The 23,594-nt window shown below is 36.8% G+C and overlaps 1 protein-coding gene across 2 annotated transcripts; it reads left to right on the top strand.

Annotated features, from left to right (window-relative positions):
* The first annotated feature begins 245 nt into the window (after positions 1-245).
* Positions 246-18,116, top strand: LOC135676581 (probable bifunctional methylthioribulose-1-phosphate dehydratase/enolase-phosphatase E1 1). 2 transcript variants are annotated; one of them, XM_065187914.1, is made up of 9 exons: positions 246-578; positions 710-858; positions 2,423-2,605; positions 2,851-3,006; positions 10,449-10,520; positions 10,681-10,782; positions 12,606-12,715; positions 12,801-12,919; positions 17,606-18,116. In XM_065187914.1, the coding sequence occupies exons 1-9, from the start codon at positions 380-382 to the stop codon at positions 17,698-17,700; spliced, it is 1,185 nt and encodes a 394-aa protein (XP_065043986.1). In that variant the 5' UTR covers positions 246-379; the 3' UTR covers positions 17,701-18,116. The 2 variants fall into 2 exon arrangements, with proteins under 2 accessions (XP_065043986.1, XP_065043985.1); XM_065187913.1 differs by having other exon boundaries at positions 247-578; positions 10,449-10,598.
* Positions 18,117-23,594: the final 5,478 nt, after the last annotated feature.

Here is a 23,594-nt window from a genome sequence, read left to right as displayed (position 1 = left end):
AATGAAAGAATGAGTAATATTGATCTTTTCATAGGGTGATATTTTAGAATTATTTTTAAGAAAAGATGTTACGTGAAAAAATTTAAAAAAATAGAGATTTTTTTTTTAATTTGCCCAAAAATAAAGGGTGAATAAATCGGGAAAAAAAAAGCCAAACTGAGGGATTTTTCATGGGAATTTACTCAGTTTTTTTCCAGGTTCGAAATGGGGCAAAAAAAAGACCTCATCCACGTAACATTTTCATTGGTGGTCAATGGCAAAGTGGATATCCGACGCTGCTCCGGTGCCTTCCGTGCGCTCTGTCGCTTATCAGCTTCCAATCTCCCGCTTCTCCCCTTATCTTCTCCAATAGCCACCGAACTCCTGAAAGTTTACAGCAATGGCGATGAACGTGCTCCCGCTGACAACCCCGCGGGCGTACTTAGAGGGCAAGCCCGTGGGCGGGACGCGGGCCCTTGTCTCCGACCACCTCCGCCTCCACATCTATAACCTTGGCTGCGTCACCGGCATCGACGGCAGCTTCACCGTTAAAGCCGCCCCCTGCAAACCTCGTCAGTTCATCGTCGTGGCACCCTCTGGTCTGCATCGATTACTTGATTGCAATCCATGAAAACCATCTGATGATCGCTGCATTCGATCTTTCGTTCGATTTTTCTTGCATTCTTTTTTATAATAGCTCAAAGATTGGATCTTTGATTGTTTTGATCAGTGTCACCGTCAGGGGTTCTGAAGGCGCGTTTCGTGCCGGAACGCATGTACGCGCTGTTTAGAAGCGGGGCCGTGCTATCCTCTCCGACGCCGAAGCCCAACCTTCAAAAGTCTCCAAACTGCACGGGTTGCGCTGCACATGCTGTGAAAGTAATTTCCTCCTCTTCGTTTTTTTCTTTTACTTCTCTTATTGTCTAGTTCCGTAATCCTGTTTCATGGACTCATTGCATCTGGTTCTGGATCAAAAGAAAGAGGTTTCTGAAGGAATTAGTGATTTCCTTGTGTAACTGGAGCAGAGTTAGTATACGTCAGATTAGAATTTGTTTCAATCAGGCTTCGGAGAAGGCTTATGTACCAAATGACAGTGTTTTTGTGTCTGAATTGTTGGTTCAGAAAGAAATGGGAGATTGCGAGTAGATGGATGTGCTTTTGGAGGTTGGACTTTGAGGGAATTACTTTATTTTCTTTCTGGACCTATCTGTCAAATTCAAATTCTAAGCATAACTGCTCATGTCACTATCTTATGAAAGTTTCCTCTTAGTCTTAAAGACACAATCACTCGGCACTTGTAGTCTGTTTTCTCCATTTCAACCATCCTACTTGCTAAAAGCAATACTTGTCCCAATATCTGTTTAATCAAATGCTAGGATAAAAATCCTATCTTTTTTTACTTTTGGAAATTTCTTATCCATCGGTTGCACTATACCTTCCTTTTATCTTTGTTTGCTGTATATTAGCTTAACCCTACTTAATTTAAATTCAGTACAACTATGACCCTCCTTGAAGCGAAAGTTTTAGATTTCTTGGATTTCTTACTGATTAGGAAGGGAAGATAAATCAAGATATTCTTTGTGGAGTGGTATATCAGGAATTCTATATTATCATCATGTTACACTTAAATAAAAGGAATATTTAATAGGACAGTTGTAAGGTCAACATGAACAAATAGATATTTAGGAAACTGCATGTGCAAAAGGTTAGTGTTGTTAGGATGAGAATGTTGCAATGGATGTTTGCATTTACTGAACAATCTAGAGTAAGAAATATTACATCCATGAACAAATAAGTTTAACTAGATGATGAGAAAACGTTTTAGACTCCATGGACATGTCCAAAGGAGATCTATGGATACTCTGCTTAGATGAAGTGATCGACTAAAGATTAGCGGTGTTGCGAGAGAGAGATAGACCTTGGAAAACTTTATCAGAAACAACAACAAGACATCTGATTCTTCTTAGTTTTACTAATGATATTATCCCAAATATTCAAATGGTAGGAAAAGATTCATGGATCCGACACTACAACTTCTTGTTAGGTCATCGAGTATTTTGTTAAAAAACTATGACAGTTATTCAGATAAGCTTTCGATACTATAATTTTTTGGCTGGTTTAATTTTAAACCAATTAAAAAAATGGTTTAGTCTTTTCTAAGTTCACATTTGCTAATGATTTAATTTTAAATGGTTGTATGCTTCATGGTGGTCTTTTGTCATTATTGAATATTGTTTAAGGCCACTTCATATATATTAGATACAATTCCAATTTCTAATTGTTTGTTTTTGGAGCTTTCAACAAAAACCATTATTTATAGTTAGTCATCTTTTCATCACTTTGTTGCAAAAATTCTCCAACTGTCTTCTGGGTTTTTCTCTTAAGTTGCTTGTGGTTCATAACTCTTAGATTATGTTATCTTTACTATTCTAGTATTTTTCAGGCTGAGAATTACCAGTACCCTTTTGATGCTGCAATCAAGCTTCACCAATTGGGTATCGACTGGAATGCATTTGGTCAGAATTCATTAGGTCATCCAAAACAATTTCAGTATAGGGGTAGGCATCTAAGTGGTTCTGTGCGAGCAGGACCACTAAATGGCAGCCTTGATCCTGTGCCATCAATTGTAAGACGGTTTCCATATATCTTGCTTTGGATATGGTTTTTTCCTTTTATCTTGCTATGGATATGTTCAGTTTTTGTTCATTCTGTTTGTGCATCTCTGTCTGTTTACCATGGCTTAGTTTTTGCTTCAATATCTGTATGTTAATGGATCTATTTCTTCATGAATCACTGCAAAATTTTTCTTCTGTATTCTAATCAACTAACATATAGGTAATCTTCTAATAAACAACTTTGAACATTTTGCAGCAATGCATTGTCCTTGACATAGAAGGAACAACTACACCAATAACATTTGTTACAGATGTTCTTTTTCCATATGCTCATGATAATGTGAGAAAACATTTGATGTCCACATATGACAGCGAGGAAACAAAAGAAGATATTAAGCTATTGCGTGCCCAAGTAAGATTTCATTGTGCAGTTTCCTGTATTGTCTATTTCCATTATTTGTTTATGATTTATTAGACATTTTAATTGCTTTGGTCTCAAGAACTTTTAGTAGGTGTGCTGTGGTCACTAGTCACAAGACTTGGTTTTGGCTATTCATATAATGATTGGCATAATTGCATTGGTATCCCTCCAAAGTCAGTGATCTTGGTATTTGCCACGCTATATGTAAAATATTGTAGTTATTCTCTGGCAGTTGACCTTTAGTATATAGACATCAAAACTCAAATTGTATCCCCTTCAAAAATGTTGAAGAACACGAGGGGTCAAATAATTGGTGAAGGCATTTTAAGTACTTCAAATTTTATTATTTCCAAATGCAGTGATAACCATGACTAGTAGTTAACTTGAGTTTGCCGGAAGAATGTTAATGGGAAAAAAGTTGAATATATGAAGGATATATATATGTATATGTATATGTATATATATATGTATATGTATATGTATATGTATATGTATATGTATATGTATATGTATATGTATATGTATATGTATATATATATATACATACATACATACATATATATATATGTATGTATGTATGTATGTATTGGAGGGCGGATATACTATTTTCACATTTTGAAAGGATAGATATGTAAAACCCCATAATATTTGAATGGAGAAATAGTGAAGGCTGCACTCTTGACTGATGTAACTGCTCTCTAATTACTAGTCAGGTATCCAGTTTCATTTAGAAAGAGCCATTTGTTTCAGTTATTTCAGTTTGTCAATTTCTTCCAAGGGGAGCTATCCCTCGGTTGTTGAATTCCTACAAGTTTTTGGGGGCATATTTTGCTTATCATATAGTATTCACTATATACCACTGTCCATCAGTTGTTGGATTCAGTTGTGCTTTTGTGTCTTTTATCTAATTTGATTTATTATGTTGTTTTGTCAAGTAATAGTAGAACTGAAAAATTCCCCATTGTTGGTTATGAGATGAAGTTGTTGGGGCTATTTTTTCTTTATCTTGCTGATTGGCAACATTGTAATCTGGCCATTGTCTGCTTTGAGGCAAAAGCAGTGTTGCTGCAGAGTTATAAACAGATGCATCAGAGAATGGAGGGAAAAAAAAACAGAAAAAAGCTTAAAGTTAATAGGTTTGGGTGTGACTCAAGGTAGATCTCCTTATATCAAATATTAATAGGAAGACTAGAACAAAATTTGTATTAAAATGGAGCAACTTTGAGATTGGTTGGGGTCTTCCATCCATGGATGATAGATAGGATAGGATTGGATCATTTATCATCAGGAAGTTGATATGCAATGGCATCCGATATGGCCCACTACTAGGCCCACTTGTTATGCCAATTGCCAACCTCACCAAGGAGCAATCTAGTTAGGACATTGGTCACAACATATAAGAGGGGGGGAGGGTCCTTTAGCATAAGGCTTTCCTTATTTGTGAAATAAAGCATCAATGAACCCATTGACATATATTGCTGATGAGAAATAAAGACAAATGAGGCACTAGCTTTAGCTAAAGTCTCTAGCTTTGAAGATATCCAAAATGAAATCCTAGCAAATTTTGTGAAGGGTATTTTTAAAATCGAACTTTAGGAGGCATCCAAATGTGGTCCCAGAAGGATGGGTAACTTTGAAGATATCCATAATGAAATTCCAACAGATCTTGTCAAGAGCCTGTTTAATATGATCTGATACACAGAGCTGGATGGCTTCAGGGCTGTCATGAAGCAGATAGCAAGTGCTCTTCCTTTTAGAATTGTTTATTGCATTGTATGTTTAAGTTGGATGAGTATTGGTCAGTATGTTAGCATTACCCTTTTGAATATCTTGAAAATGGTCCTCAAATATTCAAAAAAGTTCTACAATACGTATTGACGTGTGTTGGTATATCGGCATGTACTAGACCCATTCTGGTCCGGTCAAGGACTGACATGGGTCCAGTATCCAAGCCATCAAACTATGATCTTGAAAATCAGTTGCTTAGGCTATCAGGCTAAAACGTGGTACATCAGAGATGACTTCCAGCATAGGCTATCTATAATGGACTTAACTAGTTTTGCCTAAGTCGTGTGGTACCCTTGCGTGTTCGTCTGCAAAGGTCGGCCTCCCTAAAACCTCCCATGGTCCCTTAGGACCTATAAAAGAGAAAACAGGTTAGGGAAAATGCCTCACTCGGGATCCACAAGCAAACATTTCAGAAAACACTACATAGACAATGCAAATTATAAACAGACTTTACAAGCTCTGAATGGTTGCACAACAAAGGGTTAAAATGGTCCACTACAGATCAAATATCTCTCACAAGTGTCCACATGACACAACTTTTATTTACAAGCATAAAATGGCTACCAAACCCAACTAAAATGGGGTTGTTAAGCCTTCGATCGTCCCTTTACATGCTGTGCAAAGCATGAACAAACCAAAAGATACGAACATACATAAGCATTACATCAAACATCCTATTTAGAATTTTGTTCGTGACAGTCTCCCCTACTTATTCCTTCAACTTCCTCGTCGAAGCCTTTGCCGACACTACAACTCCTCGCTTTTGCTGAGTCTTCAATCTTCTGCTCCAACTCCAATGCGCCTCTTGGCTCCTGTTTGCTCTCTACTACTGTTGTTGAGTAGTCAAACTTTTGATCCGCCATGCTGCTTCAACTCGCCAATGACTCTGACTCTAGTGTGGGGTTGGCTGAGTTGTATTGATCCCTGTTGGTTCCTACAGATCCTTCAGATGAAGGAAAAGATAATCCTTACTATTGCTAGTCTCCCAAATGTCTCATGCTGCTTGAACTGAGTTGATGCTTGTTAGAGCTTTAACGAGTATCGCCTCATAAACTTTTGAAGTTTTGGGTCCTTCCTCCACTAAATTTGTCCATCGACTCTTCTTTTACTTAGTTATCACTTCCAAGTAGATTCGCATCACTTCCGCTTTTGATTGACATTCTATTGGGAAATGAAGCGGATAATCTACTCTCAATAGCACTGATCACCATTTGTGAGGATTTGATAACTATTGTCTTCCATTATCTTCGAAGGGTCTTTCAATCTGTGCAAAGCTCCTCTGCTGGATAGATAAGAGAATTGGGGTACTTGGTTTCACCCATTCTCTTAAGAGTTGAGAAGGCAAAGGTTACTTGACTTCGTCCGCCTCCTCGAGGGTTGTACTCCATGCATCGAGCTAGTTACTGGCCTTCGCCTATTATTTGCTCACACTTCTGAAGTACTTGAAGTGTTTGCACTCATTGCGTTGAGTTAGCTACTATGATTTACCTTCTCAATGCCATCGAACTTCTGGAATGCAGGAAGTTTTCACCCCAACTTGGAGTAAGTCTCTAATAGTTTTGGTCGCCTCTGGGATTGTACTGTCTTCTCCATCAACCCTACCGTCTACTCCATTGAGTAGCAAAAGTATAGCACGGCGTACTGCCTGCTTCGTTCCTTGGTCGTGCACTCTTGCACGACCCGAAGTCCTTTATTTTCGGCTATCTTGATGAGAAGCTCGTTGACACCGGTCTTACGAAGTTCCTTGGCCTCTGTCCTTCAGCCTTGTCTCGATACTTGGAGTTTGCCTCTGTATGTTCCACCTCCTCGACCCCTTTCACGACCAAGCACTCTCCCTCTATGAGAGCAAAGGATCAATGACTTCACGGAAGTCCCGCCTTTGTGGTACCATGGCGCTATCATGCTCATGGCCCTACTATCCGTTGCCTCGCATCTGCATCCCTTTTCTTCACGATCAGTAAATATGTCTCTGTGGCACTCCTCCGAGTCCACCTCCATTCTAACAAATACTTGGTTTTGGGTAGCTAAGTCCCTCTAGACTCATCGTCGCTTCCTCGCCTCTTGCGACCTCCTGCTTCAACATCTATGTGTTCTCCAAACAGTTCCCTTTGGTCAATGGAAAGACAGACTGCAACTCCCATGCATGGCCTCTACCATCATGTTGTAGGGTTTACACCGATTCTGTTCTCAGTTTCCTTGGTAGCAATGTTCGCTTACTCGACCTTGTACTTTGACTTGTCGGGCTCCCTTAAGCGAATATAGGTTCTGGAGCAGTCCAACTCTCCAACTGCTTCGATCATACCTCTGCATGATCAAATACCTCCCATGGGACTCACTAGTACACTTGCATTCGAACTTTTCCCTCGGTGGTACATAGCCCCCATATGCTGATGACCAAGGCTTTCATCCGATGCAAAATTCGATGCACGCACGGAAGACTCGCCTCTGCGGTACCATGACCTTCACTCCTTGAATCCATAGCCCTTCTTGTCGTCGTATTGTTCACCAAAGTGGAGCTCCGAGTAGCTCTCGATTATACGTCCGTATGATATAGTCCCTCACAAGGTAATATTCGTGTGTATCATATTGCCACGAACTGTTCCACCATGATCTGTTGCACGTGTCGCCTCCTGGTAACATCTTCATTGCATTATGATCCTTATGAGATGAACTCGGTTTGTGATCCCATTATGTGTGGCCTCTGCCAATACATCGCAGGGCCTCTTCCACCTTCGATTGTGTTTGCTCCTTTGGCAATCGACCTTCGTCCGCCTCCTCTCGGATCACACCTAGACGAGGCATCGCTCTAGGACAGTCTGTCGCCTAGTAGCTCCCGAAGTCCACCGACTTTGCTGAAATTGGTATACAATTATCTAGATCCTGGGCCTCTGCCCCTACCAGCATAATCTCCGCTCCGCACCACTTCCTTCATGGTAACTTGAATGACAGCACTATGGCATATTCTTCAAGAGTACCCGCCTCCGCATCCTCTTGTCCCGTGTCAAGGCCTTCTGAACCCAACTTTGCCTCTGCAAGTTGAGTCACCTCAGCTCCTCTGTCAAATGCTTCTATGAGGTAAGGTGTATGTGCCTCGAATCTCCCTTCGTCTTTGGCACCATGCAAGATGAGCCCGCTCCATCAGAATGAGGGACCCATGGAACAACATGATCTCGCTCTTGTCTCTGTAAGAGTTCGTGTCCTTGACCTTTGTCTAAGGAAAGCTCTGTGCCTCCGCTCTATGTTACATCTTCTATGTCGGCTCCCTTCATGCGGCTTGGGTACTTCGTCAAGTTACACCCAAGTTGCTCCGCTCCTTGTTTTGCATTGAGTTGATGGTGGCCCTAACGCCTACCATTCCACGGGTCAACCCTCCCTTAAGTCTGATCTCCATATCGACTTCAAGTGTGCCTTCATTTGTGTTGCTTTGGGTCGCTCCCCCACTTGATCTTGTAATGCATCCACCAATGCATTCTCTCAAGCGAGATCATGCGATGACTCCTCGTCGCTCGCTACGTCTATTGAGTTTTGTGGAGTTGTTTTTTTTTTAGGTACTCTTCCTCAACATGTGCGGTCCGTTGCATATGATTCTCCCTCTGGAGAGTCGGGACTTATCCCTCCTAGATATCTGTCCCATTGGAGCAACTTCTCTCTTCGCTTATATCTCTCTAAAAGTTTTGGAGACTGCCATCCCGTTGGACTACTTTGCCTTGCTGAACAAACTGTGCATTGTTCTGCCTCCCATAAACGCACTTGCTAGATTGCGACTCCACGTCAATACAGTCCCCGCTGCACCACTCAAGGCCTAGCAACATACTAAACTTGCTGCATACTTCAGTCTCCTACGGACGTATCCTTCTCATGTTGAAGAGAAAGTTTCAATGCTCTATGGCGTTGAGTTTCGATCACCTAGGGATGGCCACGAACACTCCATCGTTCGTATACAAGCCTTTGTATGAGTACCGAATTCTTCGAGTTAATAATTCCCCTCAGTTCTGTGAGTTTTGCATAACTCTTTCGGTCGTTGAACGACCCATTCTACCTTACATGGTCTCATCCTTTACCAAGTGCCTCACTTGCCTTGAACACCATCAAGTATGGTTGCCAACGTTAAGTCATAGCTCAAACTCAATCATCCCAACCTTTATGCGCTACGCGTTCTTCCTAGCTTGCTTGTCCTTGTGGTGCCTCTTGCGCGAAGGGTTGGCCATTCATCTGAATGTCAATCTCAGATGCCCGCTCCTCTGAGCGACTTCTTTTTCCTATATCTTCATGCCCACTTTCCCCCAAACGATCGTGCATACTAGTTGTTCTCAACGTAGCCCCGCCAGGTCCCCCACGTTTGCATACCAAATGTTTCTATGAGTGCTTGCCCCGCTCTGATACCATCTGTCATGGACTTAGTTAGTTTTGCCTAAGTTGTGCGGCACCCTTGTGTGTCCGTCCACAAAGGTCGACCTCCCTAAAACCTCCCATGGTCCCTTAGGATCTACAAAAGAGAAAACGGGTTAGGGAAAGCACCTTATTCGGGATCCACAAGCAAACATTTCTATATAGACAATGCAAATTACAAACAGACTTTATAAGCTCTGAATGGTTACACAACAAAAGGTCAAAATGGTCCACTACAGACCGAATATCTCTCACAAGTGTCTGCATGACACAATCTTTATTTACAAGCCTAAAAAGACCACCAAACCTAACTAAAATAGGGCTATTAAGCCTTCGACCGTCCCTCTATATATTGTGCAAAGTATGAACAAACCAAAAGACACGGACATACATAAGCATTGCATCAAACATCATGTTTAGAATTTTGTCTGTGACGGTGTGTTGGTATGCCAACATGTACCAGACCCATTCTGGTCCGGTCAAGGACTAGCATGGGTCCAGTATCCAAGACATCAAACTATGATCTTGAAAATCAGTTGCTTAGGCTATCAGGCTAAAAAGTGGTACATCAGAGATGACTTCCAGCATAAGGATAAGGTAGTTAAGTCTTGATAAAAGTGTTTGGAGTTGAACACTAGGAAAAAAAATTCTAAAAGATGAGATAGGTCCTTATTTATCACATCCTATAAATCCTGGAAGAAAGCTAGTATCAAAATGATGGTCATGCGTTTGTTCAGTTTCATTTGAGGCTAGTTTTTCATGGACTGCAACCTGTATACTCATATGATGTTGCACTTTTGACTGCAGGACATGTGCATTTGTGCGTGCATGTGCATGCATCTTTTCTCCACTTCAGTGCACACGAGATTCTTATGATTGTGATTGATGCAACTGAGTTTTAATATATTAGGTAGATTAGGACTCAATTGGGTCTTCATCCGAGTCCTCAACTAAGTTTCTATTTTTTGAGAATTACGTTACCTTCATTAAGTATCTGAAATAATCCAGATTCTATGAATTGGCTGTTTCCCAAGCTACGTTGGTATCTTGGGAAGTTCAGACTAGGAAAGTTCAATCTTATTATTTTATTTTATTTTCTGTTTGAAGTGTTTCTAGATTCTTCTGCTTCGAAGCATCCCTTATGCTTTTTGTTTAATTTTTTGTAGTCGGAAGGTGATAGTATTTTCTGTTTGTTTTCTAGTTGTCCTTCTCCATATTGTTCTTTTGTGTTGATTCCACATTAATAACATGTTTAGGTTGAGGATGACCTGAAAGAAGGGATTTTGGGTTCAGTACCTGTTCCATCTGATGATGCTGGAAAAGATGAGGTGATTGATTCTTTAGTAACTAATGTTGAGGCCATGATTAGAGCTGACAGAAAAATTACCTCTCTTAAACAATTGCAGGTAACAGAACTGGACTTTGTGCAATTACAGAAGGAATTATTATAACTTAAAAACTTTCTCTTCCCTTCATTTCTACGTGCAGGGTCATATATGGAGGACTGGATTTGAGAACAAAGAATTGCAAGGAGTTGTTTATGAGGATGTTCCAGAAGCACTTCTGAAGTGGCATGCTAATGGCATAAAGGTGATAATATCGTCTCTTTTTTCAGATTTTTACATATGCAATCTATACCATCCAAATGAGTCAGTTGTCTGTGCTGCTAAATGTGGTCTTTTGGAATCAGTGATTTAAAAAGCGCTAGGCGCCAAAAGACGCCAAGGTCCAAAAACGCCCGAGGCGCTAGGCGCTCGCCCAGGCGCTCGCCCGAGCGAAGCGAGGCGCTAAAATATAAAAATATAAAATATAATTAATAAATATAATTATTTAAAATTTTAAATAAAAATATAAAAATATATAATATAATTAATAAATATAATCACATTAACACTATAAACCTGCTGACGGAGAAACGAGGAAGCAGCGGCGAGCGACGGCAGCGGTAGCAGCAGCAGCAGCAGCGGCGAGCGGCGGCAGCGGCAACGGGAAAGGGAGCGGAAGGCGCGAGCAACGGGAGGCCTTGAGGGAGGCGCGAGCAGCGGGAAGGCTCGCGGGAGGGCTCGCGGGAGGCGTGAGCAGCGGGAGGGCTCGAGGGAGGCGCGAGCAGCGGGAAGGCTCGCCGGAGGGCTCGCAGGAGGCGCGAGTAGCGGGAGGGCTCGCAGGAGGCGCGAGCAGCGAGAGGGCTCGCGGGAGGCGCGAGCAGCGGGAAGGCTCGCTATAGGGCTCGCGGGAGGCGCGAGCAGCGACAGCGGCGAGCAGCGGCAGCGAGCGACGAGATCGCGATCGGGATCGAGAGCGGCAGCGGCAGCAGGTTAGTGTTGGGTTAGGGTTAGGGTTAGGGTTAGGGTTGGGGTTATATCGGTTTAGTTGGTTCGATTAAACCAACTAACAACCGAACCAGACCTAAAATTCTGGTTCGGTCGCCTTGGTTTACCCAGGTGCTCGCCCGAAGCGCCCAGCGCCTGGGCTCGGGCGAGCGCCCAGGCGACGCCTGTTTGAAGCGTGCCGCCTGGGACATTAGCGAGGCGCTCGGGCCTCGCCTCGCCTCGCCCGAGCGCCTAGGCGAGCGCCCGAGCGCCTTTTGCAATCACTGTTTGGAATATGGGTTTAACTTCAAAGAATAATGTAGCAGAGAAAAAATTGGCTATGATAGTATATATAAAAGAAGTTCATAGCATAACTTATCCATGCATCTTCAACTATTGTTTAACAATTTAACTTGGAATTTTAATTTTGTTTCTATTACATGTTTGACATCAAATATAAGGAGAAAAATATTCATCTTTTTTATAGTTTTGCCTTTTTCTGAAGATTAAATTGGTATTTTCTCAGTTGTCAATAGAAGTTAGGACTAATAGATGATTACATGAATGTATACACTTTATGATGGCTAATTCCTTTTCTTTCATATATGAAACAGAATCAATTCTCAGCTACATGCACTTGATGGTAACACATGGCATGACAGTTATCTACTGCAAGAATTAGAGAGAAATGATAGTCATGGTTATTACTCTGTGAATGTTTTTTTAAAACATAATATGAAACATTCTAGTGAAAATTTTGTGTGGAGAACTAATGCAAGTGTACCTCCAACTAGCCTTTATAAAATGGATAATCATGGTCACTGTTACAGTATGCTGATTGACAAGCATAACATCACTAAGTTTTGATGGTATAGTGGCAAAGAGGGTTTGGTTGTGAGATTCATCTCCACTTTTCTTACAAATAGTATCTTTTTTAAATATTCTTATAATCTTCTAACTAAATGGCAAGAGGACTTTGTTTTGAGATTTATTTCCAATTTTCTTTTATAAATAGAATAGTGGGATATCATGGCTTGTTTTATGTTACGACACTTCTAGAATACTATGGCCAGTGGTACTTTTTAATGAATATTCTCGATGCAGGTTTACATATATTCAAGTGGTAGCAGAGAGGCTCAGAGACTTATATTTGGAAACACTTCTTATGGAGACTTACGAAAATACCTATGTGGATTTTTTGACACCACAGTTGGGTAAGGTTATAATTGGTGTCTATAGTGCTGATGTTCTATTAGAATTTTTAGCTACAGACTCATATAAAATCTTTTTGGTCTATAGAAATAAAAGAGAATCGCGGAGTTACTTTGAAATTTCTGTGTCAGTGGGAGTCGATGAACCTTCTCAAGTCCTGTTTGTAACTGATGTCTATGCAGAAGCTGTGGCAGCAAAGGCTGCAGGTAAATGCATTAGTGTTATTTCCATTGTTCCATTGTTGGTTTGAGTCTGTTTTTCTTATAGTTTGTTGATTGCTAAAGTATAAATGGATATAGATTTATCCTTTGGCAATTCTTAGTTTCATTGTCTTAACTCTTATCTGTTTTGTTCGAAACTTCAACTGTTAGATGATACTGGGGACAGCATAATCTTACTCGAATCCTAATACTCTTATAGGTTGCATTGGCATCTCTAAGTCTTTCTTAGCGGACAATATTTGATCTTAGGGCTATAAAGTAGTGATCCCACTTTATGGTATGCTCTTTTTTTTGTACTATAGGGCCACTTAAAGTGAAATCAGACTGGTTATTTTTTTCAGCATCATATACATAACACACTCATCATAGTATCAAGGTCATCAGATGAGATGGATAGCAATAAATAGCTCCTCAACGTCTCATGTGTTGAATCTCATATGGATAGCAATAAAGAGGGTCATTCTATCGTTCATCCTCCTATGTTCAATAGGACGGACTATGCATATTCGAAAACACGCATACGGATTTTCTTATTTTCTATAAACTTCGATTTATGGAATATCATTAAAAATAATTTTAAAAAGTCTTCCAAACCAATGAACGAATGAAATGATTTGGAGAAGAAGACTTTTTCTTTAAACGCTAAAGCTATAAATGCTTTATTTTGTGCTTTAGATAAAAATGAATTTAATCGTATTTCGATTTGTGAAACTGCACATGACATTTGACACATACTCGAAATCACATATGAAGGCACAAGTAGAGTTAAAGATTCTAAAATTAAATTAATTTTTTGATGCATGATTTTGAACTATTTCGAATGAAGCTAAGCGAAACCATTGTTGACATGTACACTCGTTTTACGGATGTCATCAATGGTTTAAAAGTTCTTGGCAAATATTTTTCGAATTTTGAACTTGTTAATAAATTTTTACAATCACTTTCTGAAAATTGAGATTCGAAAATAACTGCAATACAAAAGGCAAAGGACCTAAATAACTTTTTTGCTTGAAGAACTTATCGGGTCTTTGATGACCTATGAAATGACGAACTTGATGAACTTGAGAACAACCTTCCAAAGAATAAGAAGGATTTGACACTTAAAACAAATGAAGACCACTCGAGTAAAAGCTCAAGTGATGATGACTTTGAATTCCTCACAAATAAATTTAAAAAGTTGATAAAACAAGAATTTAAAAATAAAATGAACTTAAAAATGATAAAACAACTTGCTATGAATGCAATTGGCCGAGGCACTTCAAAAGCGAATGTCTATAAGTAAAGAAGAAGCTACAAAAGAAGAAGAAATCACTCAAGGCGACTTGAGACGATTCGAGTGTATCTGAAGACGAGGAACAAACCGACAAAGAAGAGATAGCGAACTACGCCTTGGTGGCTTGCGACAACGAGGTAAGTGACTCAACCAAAACCCTTTTACTTTACTATAAAATCACTTGATACATTTCATGAGTTATTTTTAAATTAGTATATAAAATGTAAAATAGGAGAGGGGGGGGGGATTATGCTTCTCTTTTTAGTGATTTTGAAAAAAAAGATCATGATAATTGCATGTTTTATGATAAAGGAACAAAATTTAGATTTAAATCTAATGCTTGTACACCTAATAAGATTAACCCTATGTATGTTTTAAGAAGTAATAATATGTATCTTTATGATTTTCGTAGTACTTTTCGATTTTAAATGATGATGCATAGCTTTTGTACAGAAGACTAGAGCATGAAATCAATCACAAAATTTGGAACTAAAAGAACTTTAGCTACTTTTAATCTTATAGGAATCAATCTACGTTACTTTTAATAAATTTTCCGAATGAAAGAAAAGTGATTTTGATGATAATTTTGGATTTGATAATTTGTTTTCATATTTATCCAAACACTTATTCGACATGAGCTTCGTTCTCGTATGATTTTATCTTCTAAGAGAAGATTTATCTAAATGAATCTTAATTCTATGACATTAATGATTTGAGATTTATTTTATGTGAATCAAGATATCTTATTTGATCTCCTATGATTCTATTCACTATTTACTAAAGAGAATATCATTTTCGGAATTCATGACTTAAGATTTTCCTTACTATTTGATCTTCTAAGATTTATTTTTGATTATTTAAGAGGATATTTGTTAAAATAATTCATGTCTTTTAGTATTCATCTTTGATATTATCTTTCATGACATGATTTTCATTATGAATAATTCCTTTATATTTATGGTTGTAAACCTTATGTTATGAGTAGAGTATTAATGTAAAGGAAAATGAATTATACTATTATATAATTCCCCTCTTCTTCTTTTTGACAATAATAAAGGGGGAGAAAGTATTACTAGCTTACACATTTCAAGGAGAAAACTTGCTAGCTTGCACATTTCAAAGAGAAGAAAACTTGCTAGCTTGCATGTTCTAAATTGATGTAAAACTTGCTAAAATTGTTAGTTTGCTCATCTCACAAGAGAAGCAAAGTTTACTAGTTTGCACATTTCTAAAAGATGCAAAAACAAGCTATCTTGCACATCTCAAAAAATACAAAAATTTTACTAACTTTCATATGTGAAAAACTTGCTAGCATGATCAAAATTTGTTATCTTACTAGCTTACATATCTAAAAACTTGCTAGTTGTACTTTTTCTTTTTGTTGATGATAAAGGGGGAGAAGGTATGATGATTATCATGCATATTATGCCTAAAATAATGATTTGAAATTATGTATGATGATTTGGAATCATGCATATAATGATGATTTTAAAAATATATATGATGAATTGGTATTATGCATGCAATACTCATAATTTTAAGATGCATGCAATGATGTGATTAATTGGTTCTTTCAATATTCATGATGCATGCAATGATGAAATAGTCATGATTTTCTGAATTCAAAGTTTTTATCAATATGATATATTGATGGGGGAGTTTGGTGTAAACTCCGTCATCAATTGGTTGTCATCATAAAAAAAAAAAGGGAGATTATTGAATCTCATATTTTGATGATGAAATCAATTAATGAGTTCACGATCTAATCTGCGTTTTGAGTGACGTAGGACTAACTTCGATCAGAAAAGACAAATTGATTAAAGCAGGAGGAATCGAACATTGGACCGGAGTGAAACATGTTAGAAGATTGGACGTCGAGCTGGAGGATCAGTCGACGTATCGGCAAAAGGCTTCATACCATAAGTTCGGGCATCGGGCCAGAAGGATCGAACATTGTGCCAAGGAGATCGGATATTGCAGAGGTCAACATGCTGATTGGGCAATATGCCGTAAGAAAGGACGATGTGCCGAAAGGATCGGACGAAGTATCGAATGAACCAATGATATACCGGACAACATAGGATTCGTACTTATAATTATGTGTGTCTAGATCGAGTTAGTTATGTATAATTGAGTTGGTTTTAGGTGTAACCATGCCAACTTGATTAGGGCCAATTGGGCCTGAATCAGGGCTGAATTGGGCCTACTATTTGGCTAATTCAGTGTCCTATAGCTGGGTCCGGTGGTGGTATTGCCAGTACCTCGAAATCCCAGGGATTCAAATTTTTTGCTCCAATTTTTGAAGTCATTTGGGGTCTATAAATACCCCAATCTTTTCTGATTGAAAAAGCATGAAAAGCATAACAAAACTTTATGATTCTAAGGTTGCAATCCTTGTTAGAAAGTTGAGTTCCCACTTCTGTATACTTAAAGGTTGATGTAAGGGAGAGTGTGAGGGAATACTTGTAATAGAGGGGTATAAAGATTCTCTCCTAAACCTGAAAAAAGGAGAGAGTTGTAAGGGTAGTTGATCTTCACCCGTTGGAAAGAAGATCGGTAGTGGAAGCCGATGGCCTCGAGTGAAGAGGAATCGGGAGTGGACGTAGGTTGAGATGATCAAACCACTATAAAACTCGATTTATATTTCTTTTATGCTTTTCATTTATATTGAAAATTGATTTACTTGCTTACTACTTTTATTATGCTTACGAACGTGCACTCTAAGTCAAGCTCATTTCCGATATCGGCTTTTATCGAATGAGATTTTTAATCGACGTAAAGTTTTATGATAGCAATAATTCACCCCCGCTATTAGTGCCCATTCCCAATCCTAACATGAAGAAAAAACCTTTTATTTGGCTTCAGTCAGTTGTAATCCTATGTTGGCTTTGTTACATAAAAACTTTGTGACCCAAGCTAGAAACCACATAGCCCTTCCCCTTGCGTCCCAAAAGAGTGTTCAAGTATTTACTCTCACAGGAGGATGATAACACATGTGGCATCTTATGTTATAATTGTCATCTTATTTGACTGTAGATAGGTGCTGGTAGAGAGAAAGAAGTGGCAAGTGCATAACTAGTGCACACTTTACTACTTACCGGGTGTAAAATGCATGCTGTCCATCCCACAAGCTACAATACTTGTTCAGATTGCCTTTTTCTGAATCTTGCTGATGGAGCCTATGAATACTGAATAATCTTGCATGCAATAGAATGATCTATGTTCCTCTTGAACACTGAATTTAAACCAGCACATCAGAAGACCAACTTCTTAGGAGTAAAGAAAGAAGACAAATTATTATGAGATGAAAACTGCAGTATAATTAGAATGAAGATTTTCAATCGAGATGTCTTGTTGATGCCTCATATCTGATAGCTGTGTTCGCTGTTTCATTCTAGGTCTTCAAGTGTTGATCTCCGTTCGTCCTGGAAATGCACCTCTTCCCGAGAATCACGGATTTAAAACAATAAAATCCTTTGCCGATATCCAATGACTTGAGATTTATTCATTTTCCTGGCTTCCTGGTAATGGAACATAAGTGAATCGTTCCATCTTTGGAGGAAGTTCCTACTCAATTTCCAGGTAAAAGTATCAAGAAAAAACCAATTACCATTCACATTATTATGATCAAGAATCCTGACGAGGTCAATAAGGACAGAGATCTTACATTGTTGGAAGTCAAGAAAGGCGGCAAGCGTCTTCTTGTTTTACAGGCTCTTTTTGAAGGACAAAATCATGTGGCTATTGAGTCAAATGGAGAGCAACCAAATGGGCAATATCTTAATAATGCTGCTTGATGCCTCTTTACAATTAGTGATCCCTAAACGCTTATGTATATGTATTTGTCATATACACTTTCTGTTCAGGTATGCATCAATACTTATGAATAATTTATTTTCATTTTCTATATATTCTTTTTTCACTTAGCGACAAAATGTCCAATCTGAAAGAGAAGGTTGAGAGTATATCAAACCTGAAATGGATACTTCAAATAGTATCAAAGTTTTAAATCTCGATCCAAGAAAATATTAAGAAAATTAAATCAATCTCCCAAGTAACTACTGTCAGCTTCTTGTTTGATGCTCTCTTTATATGCCAGCCAGTTAGCTGCTTTGATGCCCCTACGACTAAGCCTAAGCCTCCAAGAATCAAAATTGTGGTGTTGTCTCAATTCATAGAGCGTGCAGTAATAACGAGCAAGCAACGTGGGACTAATGGATTGGAAGCTGCTGCTCTTTAACACCTTCCCATACATACTCTTAAAGTGACAAAACAGAAAATAGAGCTATAACATAATCAAGAAGGGAAGTCTCATCAAATGAGACCAGGGATGGATAAGGAACAGGATCCTTCTCTGCTGCTCTAATTCACCACCAAATGCCATCATGATTTGGATCCTCAAATAACTTCTTCCCCATGACTAGGGCATTGCATAGAGAGGAGTGCACTGTGGCAAATCGAGAATCGATGATTTTGCGAGCTCAGAAGGATTCAGATTACAGTTCACAAATAACAAGCTAAACAGCATCAAAAGTTTGAAACTAACTATTATTATACTAGATTAGCAGGCTTACGATTCGTGATTTGGCCACAAAAACCATAGATAAGATAACACCATCCAACTTCAAGATTGAGACTAAATTAATACAAATGATATAAAGATTGTGATCAAATGAATCCTAGCAGATAGACACCCACCCTAGTTTTCTTGAATCTGTGGAGTTTGGTGAGCCAATTCGGAGAACTCCATGGTTCCACATGTTATCACAACTTGGTTTTTCCTAGATGCATGCTATCTTTGCTTTGTGATGTCATCCCAGACATGCAAGGAAATGATTCTCGTTGACACTAGTAATGCCAATCAAATTCAATGTTAGGCATATAATTCCATCCGGGAAGGGTACACAAGATCCATGGGGTTGAGACCCTTGATAGGTTGTCTAACAATTCTACTTGAGGCCGCTACTCGGTGACACCCTAGTCATAAGGTCTACTTGGGGCTCGAGGACACGGATGGTGGCGGTGGCGACGGCGGCGGCGGCAGCGGCAGCAACGCCGACGTCCCCAGGAGCGAGGAAGAGTGAGTAATTTATTTATTTTCATAGTTGACACTTCGGCCAAGGCAGAAATGCTTCTTTTAGTGACAGTACGAAGATCCAACGAAACAAATACAGGGCACTAATTCTTGCCTTTAAAACATTCACCCCTTCTTCCCTACTCTATATATTATCTACTCGTAGTGACAGCAGATCAGCAATGCATATATACGACAGCAAAGAATTCCTTAAATAGTTTAAAGCAACAACGTGAGGCAACTCATCCTCTAATTCAATATTTCCAACAAGGCAAAAATACCGATCAACGCAAAAATTCTCATCCTCTAATTCAATATTTCCAACAAGGCAAAAATGCCGATCAACGCAAAAATTCTCATCCTCTAATTCAATATTTCCAACAAGGCAAAAATGCCGATCAATGCAAAAATTCTCATCCTCGAATTTTGCCTTCACCGCTTAGCCTTAAAAAAGAAAATGATGAAAGATGAAACACACCACAAGTTCAAAAGTGTCATATATCTATAACCAGAATAATAAATATCTAGAGCTAATCAAAGATAAACTCCCACCATCAATTAATTGATAACTATAACTCAATATATTATGTAATAAATTATAAGCAACTAAGGATTGTATGGAAGTGTAATAAAATGAAACATGCACAAGAACGAAAAAGTGCTAGGAATATCATTATTATTTAGTATCAATTATAATATGATGCTTTTTCCTCTTTTTTTTTTTTTGGAAGTATAAACATCATTTTTTTTAGGAAACTTATAGTGGTTGCAATAGAAGTCTTGGAGCTGAAGTTCATTTTAGACCCATCAACGATGAAGAGTTAGTGTAGATCTAGAATTATAAGCAACAAGAAGATGAAGAAAATGAAACACATCCCTCGATATCATGGGAAAAATTTTAAAGCTTAAATCCCAAGAATATCATGTGCCTTAACGTAGCATAGTGTCTACTGAATGGAGCACTATGATCCTAGATCATTACCCAACCAAGAGAGTGATCCCATGGCTAATCTTCGAGAGATCTCTCAATTGGCCCATTCATAACATAGTAAACGATATGAAATTAGTGTACTAGATTGTTGCAAACAATTTTTCATCGAAAAAAATCTATCATGGTTGGTTATGTTTTCAACTTATTACTCTTTCAAGATTAGCCAAAACAATCCATTTTCCCAAGTACAAATTGATCTCCCTGCTTTCAAGAATCCTATCATCATAGGATCCTCGTGTCTATCATCAGCATTGGGAACTTGATAGTACCTTCATTATAGCAAGCTATACAACACTATATATTTAATGAAAGGAAGATACTCAAATCTTGATTACATTTATGACGAGTGCCATATCATTAATTTGGAAGGACATTTGCACTAGAGAAATTTAGTACTAAATTGGTTAGTTTCTAACTGTTGCCTCTACATGTTAATCGGTTGGGTATGAAACATATATTACTAACCTAGAAAATCAAATCACTTAGCTGTTTTGGTTCTCTTTCAGCCATTTACTTAATTGTTAAGTCTTGTTAACCATGCTGTTTCTTTTATATTTGTTGTATTGATATGTTTTAGGTGCTCTATGGAGCACAGTAGCTTTATACTGGATACAAACTTAGCTTAATGATTGTTTATCCTATAACAAGCTTTAGAATATTTAAGGGATAGGCTTTATTTTTGCACATGTCATAGTAGCTGATATCATAATAAATTAGAAGTGTTATATATTCTGCTTTTTACACTAATATTTATTCTATCACAATAATAGGGATAGGTGTTGCGGTTGGTTCCTTTGCTTGTAAAAATAATAAACGGTCAATAATAGTTATATTCTAGAGATATATGTCTTATAGAGAGTTGTGTGGAGAGCTGCACATGATTTGATTATGTGACAAATGAAAAGAAGATATGTTGACACCCTACTGTATAGTACTTAAAACCTAATTGTTGATGAAGAACTTTTTCGAGGTGTTGAGTTTTTCTTATTTAAGTATATTAAGATTTTTCATTCTTTATATTATTATCAAATAAATTAATACATCAAAGTTTTTACTATGTGATACAAAAACATGAATTTTAAGTTATTGCTGATGATGAGTTTTTCTTATTTGAGTAAATTAAGATTTTTTATACTCCATATTATTATCAAATAAATTAATACATAAAAACTTTTATTGTGTGGTACTTAAAACTTGATGGTTGGTGATAAACTATTTCAAGCTATTATTGGGGTTAAATTTTTCTTATTTGAGTATATTAAGATTTTATATATTTCATATTGTTATCGAATAAATTAATACATGAAATATCTTATTGTGTGATATTAAAACATGATTGTTGATGATAAATTTTTTTGAGCTATTGCTAGTGATGAAATCTCTTATCTTATTTGAGTATATTAAGATTTTTCGGACTTCATATTGTTATCGAATAAATTAAAGTATGAAAGCGCTCATTATGTGATACTTAAAACTTGATTGTCGATGATAAATTTTTCAAGGCTATTACTGGTGGTGAGTTTTTCTTATTTAAGTATTAAGATATTTAAAACTTCATATTGTTATTAAATAAATTATTGTTGATGATGAACTTTCTCAAGTTATTATTGGTGTTGAGTTTTTCTTATTTGATTATATTAAGATTTTTCACACTCCATATTGTTATCGAATAAATTAATACATGAAAGCTCTTATTGTGTGGTACTTGAAACATAATGATGAATTTTTCCAAGCTATTACTAGTATTGAATTTTTCTCATTAAGTATATTAAAAATTTTCATACTCTATCTTGTTATCAAATAAAATAATATATAAAAACTCTTACTATGTGGTACTTAAAACTTGATTGTTGATGATGAATTTTCCTACAGAGTTTTCTTATTTAAGTATATTAAGATTTTTCATACTCGAATAAATTAATACATGAAAGTTCTTACACAAAACTTGATTGTAGATTATGAACTTTTTCAAGCTATTCCAAGTGTTGAGTTTTACTTATTTGAGTATATTAAGATTTTTGTAACTTTATATTATTATCAAATAAATTAATATAAGAAAGCTCTTAATGTTTGGTACTTAAAACCTAATTTTTGATGATGAACTTTTCTAAGCTATTTGAGTTTTTCTTATTTAAGTATATTAAAATGTTTTGTAGTCCATATTGTTATCAAATAAATTAATGTATGACAACTCTTATTGTGTGATACTTAAAACCTGATCATTGATGATGAACATTTTTAAGTTATTGCTGGTGTTGAGTTTTTTTTTATTTTAGTATATTAAGATTTTTTATACTTCATATTATTTTTTAATAAATTAATGCATGAAAACTCTTATTGTGTGGTACTTAAAACATGATTGTTGATGAAGAACTTTTTCAATCTACTGCTGGTTTTGAATTTTTCTTATTTGATTATATTAAGATTTTTTATTTTATATTATTATAGAATAAATTAATATATGAAAGCTCTTACTATGTATTACTCTATATTTGATTTTTCATACTAATTATCGAATAAATTAATGTATGAAAACTCTTACTATGTAGTACTTAAAACTTAATTATTGATAATGAACTTTTTTAAGTTATTGCTGGTGTTGAGATTTTCATATTTGATTATGTTAAGATTTTTTATTTTATATTATTATATAATAAATTAATATATGAAAGCTCTTATTGTGTGGTATTTAAAACCTAATTGTTTATGATAAACTTTTCCAAGCTATTATAAGTGTTGAGTTTATCTTATTTGAATATATTAAAATTTTTTATACTCAATATTATTATCGAATAAATTAATACATAAAAGTTTTTACTAAGTGATACTTAAAACTTTTGTTGATGATGATCTTTTCAGTTATTGTTGGTGTTGAGTTTTTCTTATTTGAGTATATTAAAAAATATATATATTATATATTATTACTGAATAAATTAATGAATGAAATCTCTTACTATTTGGCACTTAGAACGTGATTGTTGATGGTGAATTTTTCCAATTTATTACTAGAGTTGAGTCTTTCTTATTTGATTAGATTAAGATTTTTCATACTCTATATTGTTATCGAATAAATTAATGCATGAAAGCACTTGTGATACTTAAAACCATGATGAACTTTTTCGATCATAAAGTTTTTTTTAGTATATTATGATTTTTCGTATTCAATTTTGTTATCAAATAAATTAATGCACCAAAGCTTTTATTATGGGGTACTTATAACTTGATTATTGATGATAATTTTTTTCAAGTCAATGCTAGTGTTAAGTTTTTCTTATTTGAGTATATTAAGATTTTTCATAACCCATATTATTATCGAATAAAT

Source organism: Musa acuminata, chromosome BXJ1-6 (assembly GCF_036884655.1).
Source record: "Musa acuminata AAA Group cultivar baxijiao chromosome BXJ1-6, Cavendish_Baxijiao_AAA, whole genome shotgun sequence".
Classification (NCBI taxonomy): Eukaryota; Viridiplantae; Streptophyta; class Magnoliopsida; order Zingiberales; family Musaceae; genus Musa; species Musa acuminata.
The sequence above is the reverse complement of the archived record's forward strand: the minus strand, read 5'-3'. Positions and strand labels throughout refer to the sequence as shown.

Bases quoted from the DNA above. Each gene is read 5' to 3' on its own strand.
- LOC135676581 (XM_065187913.1), top strand. From the start codon at position 380: ATGGCGATGAACGTGCTCCCGCTGACAACCCCGCGGGCGTACTTAGAG. The intron at 579-709 runs GTCTGCATCGAT...TGTTTTGATCAG, and splicing joins CATCGTCGTGGCACCCTCTG to TGTCACCGTCAGGGGTTCTG. The intron at 3,007-10,448 runs GTAAGATTTCAT...TAACATGTTTAG, and splicing joins TTAAGCTATTGCGTGCCCAA to GTTGAGGATGACCTGAAAGA.